General features: G+C 34.2%; 1 protein-coding gene across 1 annotated transcript; it reads right to left on the bottom strand.

Moving 5' to 3' along the window:
* Window positions 1-1,139: 1,139 nt before the first annotated feature.
* On the bottom strand, window positions 1,140-11,186 carry LOC120332832 (ATP-binding cassette sub-family B member 6-like). The gene is made up of 16 exons (XM_039400151.2): window positions 10,956-11,186; window positions 10,268-10,435; window positions 9,485-9,677; window positions 9,167-9,307; window positions 9,019-9,096; window positions 8,812-8,944; window positions 8,285-8,451; window positions 7,727-7,964; window positions 7,108-7,217; window positions 6,521-6,712; window positions 4,786-4,917; window positions 4,051-4,203; window positions 3,154-3,332; window positions 2,405-2,618; window positions 1,627-1,790; window positions 1,140-1,389 (listed from the first exon to the last, which is right to left on the bottom strand). Exons 1-16 carry the CDS (start codon window positions 11,102-11,104, stop codon window positions 1,254-1,256), a joined length of 2,547 nt encoding a protein of 848 aa, XP_039256085.2. The 5' UTR covers window positions 11,105-11,186; the 3' UTR covers window positions 1,140-1,253.
* Window positions 11,187-11,698: the final 512 nt, after the last annotated feature.

Raw genomic sequence — 11,698 nt, 5'->3', positions numbered from 1 at the left:
ATTTACTCGAAAAAATTATCCTAAAAAATTTTTGTGGACCTCAAATATTTGCCATAAGTGTGGGTGAGGCTTCCCTATACTTGACTTATCACCTCAGCTAATAGTTGGGTAAGTATAGATTCACAATGTCATTACACATTGGTACTGTTGCCGTTAAAAATTGAATGGTGATTGTTATGGATGACGTGTTTGCATTATCAAAAAAAAATCTTTGGGTCTCTAAAGGATCCAAAGGCAATCACATAATGACATAATTAACACTATTTCCTATAATATGGGAGCTTCCTCGTAAAGAAAAAAAAGAGCTTTTTTGAAATGCAAGTTACAAAAAAATCATAATCTCAAGATACTGCTTTCTACTTATCAGACACTCAGCAGTCCAATCTTATATAGAAATTTAAATCTGGCGCAGGTATAGATAAAAGAAGAAAAATCAAGTAAGAACTGAAAGGCTAATTACCGGTAGTTCTTTTTAATTCTCAAAATTAAAGGCTTACGAAAAAAAATATTAGTTCACTAATTTAAAAAAGTTCACGCTTACTACAAAAACACAAAAACAATAAAAGCCACACACACTTCGGTAGTTCACAAAAAAAGAGATTTCAAGCAAAATAAAAACGGTTGATTTTTCTATCCCATTATTTCTTCACGGATTCAAACCGGGGGTGTGCGACCTTTAATACAGGGGCAAGATACGAATAACGAGGTGAAACCGCGGGCCGCACCTTTATTTAACATAGGTTTTCTAGTAGTTGCATTCAGAACTAATCGATCTTATCTTACATGGGTTGTTCGCTTCCACAAGATAGCTGTTAGGGTATTGTAGTGGATTGGAATTACTTGCGCGTACCAGATTAAACTGAATCAAAAATTCGTTTCGAGGGCCGCACATCATTAAAATTGGCACTTCTCCGCCCTAGGGCATTGTAAGGAATTGGAATTACTTGCGCGTACCAGATTAAACTGAATCAAAAACTCGTTTCGAGGGCCGCACACTATTCAAAATTGGCACTTCTCTGTGGGCCGCACAATTTTTCCTTGTGGGCCGTATTTGCCCAGCGGGCCGCAGGTTGCGCACCCCTGATTTAAACTATTCAACTGCTGCATGAACTGTTATAATATATTGAATTTCCACAATGTAGCAGTTTCAATCATGTTTTTGAGGCAATCAAGTTTTTCAATGGTTGCTCAAAATGTAAATTTTGGTAAAATAATGAATAACAAATATTGAGAAGTAGGTAATATCCAAAAACTCATTTCTTCTTTGTTTCTTTATCTTTCTCATTCCCACTCCCGCTCCCACTATTTTCTCCATATTCACTGACATCAGCTAGTTGTTGTGCCCACATTCCATTGTAAACACCATTTGCTTTCAATAGTTCTTCATGGCTGTTAGTAAAGATGAATTGTAAGAAAAATCAATATATATAAAATGATTCGGCATCTAATGTATTCTGTAGTTAAGCAGAAGTCGAAACAATAACTCAAAGTTTCTCAAACTGGCCCTTGGCCAATCTCGGGTTCCGTGAATTTTTTTAATTTCAGGAATATTTCTGACAGTGTAAAAATAGAAAACCAATCACGATCTGGCAATACTATACACACTCGCAGAGCTAGTACACCTACCTTCCCATTTCAGCGATTTCACCATCTTGAAGTACAATTATTGTGTTGGCGTTGACAATAGTTGATAATCGATGTGCTACGACTATTGTTGTCTTTCCTGTGCTAATTTTATCCAAAGATTCTTGAATATGACGCTCCGTTGTTGTGTCGAGCGCTGATGTTGCCTAAAAGAAGAAAATAAAATTTAGATATATAAAATGTTTCAAAACCTGCGAACTAGACAAAGCTATGTACAACACAAAAGAACGGAATGCTTGTTGTTCAGCAGAGTTTACTAATTTGTTATGCTTTGAATGATATAACGGACTTTGGCTGACCAAGGGACTGAGAAGATCCGGGGCCTATGATCATTGGCCACTGGATCAATTCTGATTGGTTAATTAATGAATAAGTCTGACTCGGACTTGAACCACACATCACAGGAAAAGATAGGGGAACAGGGGTGCGGCATAACAAATAAGTGCTCTGTTTTCAATAAAAAAAAATAAAACAGCGAAATTTGGGTGAAATGACAGGTCCCATAGAACTGAGGGAATTTAAAAAATAAAATTCATAGCCTTCTAGGACTCCAACCATCGTCTTTAAGCATTGAATATAAATTGGTTCCTGTGTTATATAGAGAAAATCTATATTTCCCAGTAAACAACAATAAAAACCCCAACAACAACAATGCAGCAACAAGATCCACTCCATGTCGAATAATAAAAATCAACTCGCTCAAAACAAGCCAAACCTTCTTCACATATCACTAACAAAACTAATAGATTTGATCTCCTACCTCATCTAATAGAACAAAATCAGGTGCTTTCAAAATAGTCCTAGCGATTGCGACTCTTTGTTTTTCTCCACCGCTTAGTTTCAACCCACGTTCTCCGACCATAGTTTGATAACCATCTGGAAAGCTGTTGATTTTATCGTGAATATCGGCAGCACGAGCTGCAGCTTCAACCTCACTGTCGGCTGCTGTCACGCGTCCGTAGCGAATATTATTTCTAGAAAAGATAATTAGATGATCAGTATGGAGCAGGCTCGGTGGATGACACCCACTTCACGTCGTATCTTCGATTACCCTGGGTTCGAATCCCATAGAGGATGATAAATATAAAAAATCCTACTCTATCCTAGGTATTTTTTACTTTCTAAAAATTAATCTGGAATCTTTTTATTGAACGTACGTGAAGAAAATTAGCACAAATTACACAAATATAGTTTTTTTCAAATGTTAGTTATTTTTCTAAGATGAATTCCTGTGAAAATTTACACTGCTTAAATTTTGATCTGTATGAAAATCTTTCCTGTTTTTTTAACTTATTTGGAGAGTAATACGCTAGATATCACTTGTCAGAGGAAAGAGTAACACCATAAAAAAGTGTGCAAACAAGAGAATAAAACAAAGCTAGAACTGTAACTAGATCATACTAACATGTATAGTAAGATATCATACACGACTCTTAGAGGCAATCTACCAACGAGTCATTTTTAAAAGAGACTACACAAGTATATTTATCAACAACACAGTCGACTTACTGAATATTATCATTAAAAAGCACAGTGTCCTGAGGAACAACTCCAATGTATTGTCTGAGTGAAGATTGTGTCACAGTAGAAATATCTGTGTTATCAATTCTTATCACGCCAGATTGTATATCATAGAATCTGAACAGTAATCTGATAATAGTACTCTTTCCTGAGCCGGATGGTCCAACCTAAATATAATTAATTGAAAATATGAAATTTTATTGCATATTGTAAAAAAAAAAAATTTGAAAATTTGTTGCAATTTGGGAAACAAAGTGCAATATATTGATTTACTTTTTGTCTTAATAATGAGTATCGATGCAGAAATATACTGAAGCAACGGTCCAATAACTAATTGCTGTACCGTGGTATTGAGGCGACTCACAAATTTAAAGTAATTGCCTTCTGGCAATACTTCACTCCTTAAATATCGAATATTTAAAGTCAATTGGTTTATTAGTAACAAGAAATGGCATTTTTCTGTTCCAAAAAAGTTTCTCGAACAACAACAATCTAGCAAAATGATCGGTACTCCTGAAGTATGTGAACCAAGATGGCGGACACCAGAACGTAGTGTGTGTACCAGGTTAGGGTTAGGCCATAATTTTAGGTACAAATACTACAGGAGTCACTTGGCTAGTCCCCGAACTCATAATAGAACTTAAATAAGGAGAAATGTAATAAAATTATGGCCTAACCCTAAAATGGTACACATACTACGTTTCAATGTCCGCCATCTTGATTCACATACTTCGGGAATACGAAATGATCTATATGACCACTTGGTGTCCAACTACATAACAATAGCCTTCTTTCTATGTAGGACTGATTAGATACGCAGACGCATAGGTAGTGAGAAAAAAAAAGATAAAATGATAAAAAATTCAATGTAAAATTAATACTGACTAAGGCTATAGTTTCTCCTGGATTTACTCTGAATGAAACATTCTTTAAGATTGGCTTTTCTGGTTGATATGAGAAACAGACATTGTCAAATTCAACAGATTTGTCTTGTACTTCTAATGTTATGGCATCAACGTTATCACGAACTTCTTCTTCCTGAATACAAAAATATGGCGATTCATGACAGGCAAGTATTCTGAAATGGATTCAAAGTGCAGTGAATTCTTGAATAATGGCTGAATAGGAAGCTTCCATCAACCCAAAACCAAAAAAGAGAACGACTGTATGACAACTTTCCCAACTATATACGTTTCATCTTGTTGCCAGTCCTGGTCAGGTATGGGAATACAGAGTTCTGAAGGTGCCTGATTTTATGATACAGTGGTTCCAAAACTGTATGTCATGGTGCACTAGTATGTATTGCGATAAGATTGAATGTGTCACAAAATACTAATCCCATTTCATAAAAGTATAACCTTTGACCTTTCCCCACTTGTATGAATACTCTTCTGCCAAACTGAGAACAGTGCGACAATTGTGGAAAAGTGGACAATTTCGACGACACCACTGAGACACCGGTATATGTGCACAAAACAAGCATATTTTTTTGTCATCATTTATGTTAGTAGAGTCACTTTTTTTTCTAGTACCGCATTTCGTGATTTGTATTACAAGGAATTGTGTTGAGGGTTTCAGATGATTTGAGAACTTCTGTCATAACGATTAAAAATATCCCACCTGGTCAAAGAGTTCGAACATATTTTCCATATCGATGAAATTAGCTTGAATCATTCTATAATAAGTTCCGAAGAAATTCAATGGAGTATAAAGTTGAACAATGTATGTTCCAAACAATACAAAGTCTCCAACCTTCAAAAATAAACAGAAAAAGTTTTTGAATAAACAAAACGTATTTTATTGAGGTTTGCTAAGCGTGAAACCAAAAGCATTCAATCAAAAGAAGAGAATTTTAGGTTAAATATTGAGATATAACATTTATATAGGACACATTTCACTGTGATATTGATTGGAATGCAAATAGACTTTTAAAATTATTGATATTGGATATTTGGGGCTCCCGAAGTATGCGAACCAAGATGGCGGACATCGGAACGTAACATGGGCAACAGGTTAGGGTTAGACATAATTTTTTTCCAATTTTCCTTATTTCAGTCCTATTATCAGTTCGAAGACTAGCCAAGAGCCTCCCGTAGTATTTATACCTAAAATTATGGCCTAACCCTAACGTAGTACACGTATTACATTCCGATGTCCGCCATCTTGGTTCGCATACTTTGGGAGCACCGGATATTTTATGTTCTTGATCTTAAAATTAATTCAGAATAGTTTCTTCCTAAAAATTATTAGTATAAGCAAATGAAGTCAAACGATATGGCATGACTGAGAAAACTTTCATTCAATAATTACATAAAAACCAAAATAATAGAGAGACAATCAAATATGTTTTATCTGAGTCTCAATTTCTTGTGTTTTATGAATTAAACCCCTAATATTAAAACTTGTAATTGTATTATATATATTACTTTTATAGTGATTTTAGAATAACAGTTATTCGGTCTTTTGCCATCACTAGATGCAATATTCAGAAGCAAAAAACTTTTTTGTTAGTATATATAGGCTACTATTCTAAAACTGGTTTACAAAAAGAAAGAATGATTAAATGGCTATGTGAATAGCTAAATGCAAATATTCCACTATTTAAAAATATTCTTGAAATAGTACGGTATTTTTCGATGCGAAATATATTTAAAATTATATTGTTTACAATTACAACAGTCAACAGACAACATATACAAATCATTAAACATTGGAGAATATGGCATTAGGATATGCAGGGAAGTGGAGATAAACAATGATTTGGTTTGCTTTTAATTTTTCACAGTTTTTACAAAATGAATGAACGCCTATTGGGTTACCACGATACTTCACTAGCTCAGAATAATATTTTTTTAAATGAAAGGTTTATAAGGACAAAATTGAATTCTGGCGTGTTCTAAACAAATTATAAAAAAATGTTATATTTGGTAATTTCGATTTGCAATTTTCAATATATTTCATGAGAGAAATAGGGGCTTCGTCAGCTATTCGTTACTTATTGAAATGCTGAATATATTTTTTTAAATACGTAGCAGCAAATACTAAAGTAATTTTAGTTTACTTAGGGACATTAATCGGTAAGTAACAATGTTTTTTTTTTTAATTTTATAAATCTATTGTGGATCTTCGTAAATAATAGTCAACCTCTTCACAAGCTCCACAACCCAAAGTTTGGGAACCCTCGAGCCAGACCATTCCAAAACACAACTTGAAGATAGGTTTAAGATGTTAATTCATATGGATAGTTTTCTTCTTTATCAACACCAACTAAATTGGGTTCACCAATTTTACTTCGCAGAAGCAGAGAAAGAGCCTAATCCTAGATATAAACTTTTACAATCATAAACACAATTACCTGGAAAGTTCCATCGATAACAAATTTTGCACAAAGAATGCTTCCAACAAGAAGACCGACATTGATGATTAAACTTTGTGATGCATTGAGTAAAACAAGTGATGCATTACTTTTAAATTCTGATGACTGATAATCAACAATGGCGTCATCGTATTTTTCAACTTCATAATTTTCAGCATTGTAATATTTGACCTGTTGTAAAGACATGAAGAAGGAATTGAAAGAAGAAATAATGTTATGCATTGCTCACCAGTAAGTAAAAAATTAGGGAGCTCATAAATGTTTTTCAAAAAGAATAATATAAACCTTGTATAGCAATACTGTGCTTGTATTGTATAATGGTCACAACAGAATCTTTTACTATCGGCTTTCTCATTCAGGTCAAACAATGCAGAATTCATTAAAATTAATTCCAGTTAAACTATTCGTCCCACTCTTAAAAAACTGACTGAAGCCTAGTTCTGAGCTTGAATGTCTTGCGAAGATCTTGCGTTTCAACAAACCTAATGACGAGTCGACGACCACATTACCAAGGTTGCAATAAATTGGGGTAATCAATGCCTTGATAGATAAATTTTGGAACTTACCGTTTCAAAGTTAAGTAATGAATCAATGGCTCTCTGTTTTGCCCTATTATCTTTTGTATTCATGTCTCGTCGAAACTTCGTTCTCCACTCAGTTACAAGGATTGTATCAGCTGAAAATATATTTGTGTATTTTACTTACATTCTGGACTGTGTAGTCAGGTACCAGCGTTGAAATTCCCAAAGACTGAATTTCAGACTTTCAATGGTGATAATCAAGGCCAAAATTTTGTACAGAGATTTAAAAAAAAATTAACTCAACTGAGCATTATTAACCGATTATCAAAGAAGGTTTGCATTAGGGTAAGTATGAAAATAAAAAAAATTTCAGAATTGGAGTGGAAAGTATTCTCAACCAGTTGTCAAGAGTCTGAGAGATGTTTGCAAATTTTCTAGTTTCCACAGCAATAACTGTAGCGATATCTGTAATAATGCTGGACACAGAGACATTCAGCTATAACTTACATGTCAAAATATATGCATGCAACTAGAATTATGATTGTGATAATTTGAGAATTTTGGAATATTCGATTCGTTTTTTACCCCAATGTTCAAAAACTGTATCACGTGAGCTATCTGACTTTTTTCAATTTTTGGTAATTACAGATACTGTATAACTTACCAAGATATAATCCGATACAGACAAACACGATCAATCCAAACCAAGCGTTGAAATATGCAACAAAGTATACAATTGCAACAAGAATGTCAGCAATGGTTGGAAGAATACTGAACACAATGTAGGAAAGAAGAGTGTTGATGCTTTGTGTCCCACGATCGATCGATCGCAAAACTTCGCCCGTTTTTCGAGATAAATGCCATCGTAATGATAATGCATGAAGATGAGCAAAGAGTTTTGTCTGCAAAATAATGCGTAACAAATTTTAGGATATAATTTTTATTTTTGGTGGGTGGAATGGCATAGCGATTAAAACATTGAAATTAACCCTTCTTATCGCCTCCCCCCCGGGATAAATATGTAAATTCTATCCTATGCTTAAATAAGGGAGTTACTATTTTCTTATTAAAGAGCAGAATCTTTTTGATTAGTAGGAAATAGCGCCCACTTTAAAGAAAACCTTCTATTTACGTGGTGGTGATTCATTTCCTATCCAAACACATTAAAGCAGTTTCAGATACTAACAACAAAAACATGAAGAAGATCTTAAGTAATTCACACCTGCACTTTCCTGTTTGTAAACTGCTGTACTCTGATCCATAAAAATGAACGAATTCCATTCAGAAAACCTCCTGTAAATCCACCTCCTTGCATGAATTTTAGCGTAACGTAGAGCCCGATTTGTGTAAGAATATAACTCCATTCATTTCCATATGTCAAACCATTAACTGAAAAATAGAAGAATATTTTTTTCAACAGACGTAAAAGACAATAAACATATTACGGTTGTTGGGAAAAAGCTATTCTTTTCCCATAGGACCTGATAATTCAATCTCATTATCTCAAAATTGTTCATCTGCCAACCTTTTCAGAAACCTATTTGCTCACAGGCCATCCTAGACTGGTACCAACGTGTAGGTGTGACCCTTAGTATTATATATTTGGGAAGTTTCATTTTCAAATGGAAATATTCTGATATCAAAAATTTTTGGCTCTCTTATTCAAGGATAACACTTTGAACTAATATAAAACAAATACGTACACACATAAACTTGGTGCTATATAAAAATTGAAGAGACCAAACTTACCAATGTTTTTATAGAAAATAGGAACAAATAAATTCACTACTCTTCCAGCTACCAGACATCCAATGCATATCATCACATTTATTTGAAGCAATACATTTCCACTTGGCCACATGTATGGCCAAAGAAGTTTAACCTGAAAGAAAGTATAAAGTATGTGTTAGTATTATATTCGATCGAATATATACCATAGATAAGAACAGTTTAAACCTTCAGCTTTATCCCGCTCCATGTCGATCCACTTTGTTGCGTCATTCCTCCAGTGTTCCTGTGGTGTAATAATTGATCCTGAAAAGGAGAACATCATTATTATTCCGGTGGAATGATAGTTTGCCCCTTAAACGCAGAGTGTACCTACCATTCCATCTTCAACATCCCTTTCTGTGTCAGCATTGACAGTTAGCCAAGAATTTAATGTTGGAACGCCAGGAGCACAGAGTGATATGAGGAAAAGTAAAGACACACAAACAAGACGTGTAATCCATAATCCATTTGCTATCTGTAAAAAAGTTAAATATGAAGATGAAGCAACAAATTTCGCATAAATAAAATAGAGCACTATGAATTTCATGATAGCGCTGTGAGTATCATTACCAAGTATATTCAAGAATTGAATTTAAATTATTTCACTTATTATAATACGGACTAAAATTTCACCAAGCACTTAAATACCTACCTTATCTCCGGAGTGTTCATTCCTGAACCACCATAATTGACTGTTCCAAGAGACAACCACAATAGTTTCAATAAGAAGAAGAACAGCCCAAGACAATATCAAAGCCAAACTGTGTCTTTTTAACTTCAAATGCATTAGCAATGTTGTCCGTTCAAGACGAAATAATGCGATTGTCATGAAGATCAGTACAAGCCTTAATAAAGAATTAAAATTATAGATAATTTAGAAAATAAACTGATCAGCAAAAATTAAGCATATGGCAGTTTATAAATAAATATCCAAAAGGTCATTTTTTTCTCGGAGTTCACAGTTGGTGTTTTCAAAAAGACTTTTGAAACCTAGAGTGGACTGGTGGGCCATGTAAGTGTGACGTAAAAAGTTACAATTAATAAACAATATTACAGTGTTACAAAAGTAAATGCGGGAAACAATAAGCCATGTGCCAAAAATAAAATTAATCACAATCTCAACAAATTCCTTGAGTAATTTTTTAGCTAAAACATCAAAATTTGGTTTTAGTTTGGTTGTGGCAGCATTAGGCGAGCCAGATTGAATTATCCAACAGGCCGAATTTGCCCCTGTCAGGTCTAGAGTAAATATGTTCGACCATATCATATATTTTTCTTGACTCCAGACCCCTGTGGGCAAATAGCTGGAGGTGAAGAAAAAGAAATGGGCGAGCGTCTCCTGTTTGAACTCCACAAAATGGCAGTGCCGCAGTGCCCTGTTTAAAAAATTCAGATTATGACAAAAATGAAAAACATAAGACGTTCTATAGGCTACCTTGCCAAGAAATAATAAACGGAGACTCCATCAACCTCATTGTAGACTTTCGTCCAATCAAGAGCAAAACGAACTGGAGTTTCAACCAGTAGTAAAAGCAGAACAAACCATTGTAGCATGTAGAAAAATGAGTTGACTAAATACTTTGATTCAACTGGAACAGCTTGTCTGTAAGAAGAAATCATTTTTATATCGCAATGGAAATTTGACAAGAAATAAAGCAGAGTAAAGTAAAAAGGAACTATGACTGTGTGAGATTCGAAATACTCACCCCTGCCTGTGACTCGGGGGGATTTAGGAAAAGCAAAACTAAAATTTTTCTTCATTTTGAGGGTGGAGATAAATAAACATCTAATATTCAATCAATTTAATAAGTTTTATTTTGGTTTTGGTCACTCTGAAAGAAACCAAACAACAACAAACGGATAAACAAAATGCAGGGGAACTGGAGGACGGACATAACTTAATGAAAAAGTTAAAAACGTAAAAGTACGTGCCCGGCTGCCCGCCCACCAAAAACAGTCAAAAGAACACAATAAAATAAAGACACGATATAAAATCAGGCAACACTTTTTGAATCAATTTAGGATGCGAGACACTGATCACATTACAAGTAGATAAGTTAAACATAATAATGGTATGTTTATTAGAATTTAAGCCGTATGTATATAAATCTTATATCACTTACCTTCTCATCTTGTGTATTTGGAATGATAGTGGCAGTATGGCCATAAAAACCATAAGAGAAGCCGAAACTGTTTGATAAAAACATGGAGAAAATCCATTTTCTATCCATATTGATAATAAATCACTTCGATTTCCACAATATGTCAACATTTTCACTTTATATGAGCAACTGCAGCACTCTGCTATATCAGTATACTGAGAGAGATCATTAATAAATAACAATTTCTTAACATGAAAAAATAAAAAAAATTTGATCATCAGAACTGTAGAAGGTAAGAGAATTTTCAAAGCAATTTTTATCAATTTGCTGCCTCAAGTTGCATTGATATATATTTTGATAATCTGCATACTAATACTTGAATAGTACTGTCTTAATGGATACACAGGTTTCCAGGTACAGAAATCAGGAAGGAGGTTTATTGCGAAGATAAAACAGTCCTAAATCTACTCCTGCTGGCCAGGCAGACAAAACGAAGGTTACACTCAAACACCTCAATCAGTCAATTGTTACACTGCACATACCCAGTTATTAATAATGCAGTAATGGCTCTAGCCTCTAGGCTATTTTATTTTCTCCTTTTTGAAATGATACCAATGGTCACCTATACTCAGATAATAATGTTGTTTAAAGCCTGAGGGTATGACCCTGTATAGGAATCCCACTCAGACTGTCAGAGCAATTACAGAATTATGCGTTCTAAAACTTTCGTTTACTGGTTTAGTACTAAGATTTTAATACTGTGA

Source organism: Styela clava, chromosome 13, assembly GCF_964204865.1.
Source record: "Styela clava chromosome 13, kaStyClav1.hap1.2, whole genome shotgun sequence".
NCBI classification, from domain to species: domain Eukaryota; kingdom Metazoa; phylum Chordata; class Ascidiacea; order Stolidobranchia; family Styelidae; genus Styela; species Styela clava.
This window is presented reverse-complemented; position numbering and strand designations above follow the sequence as displayed.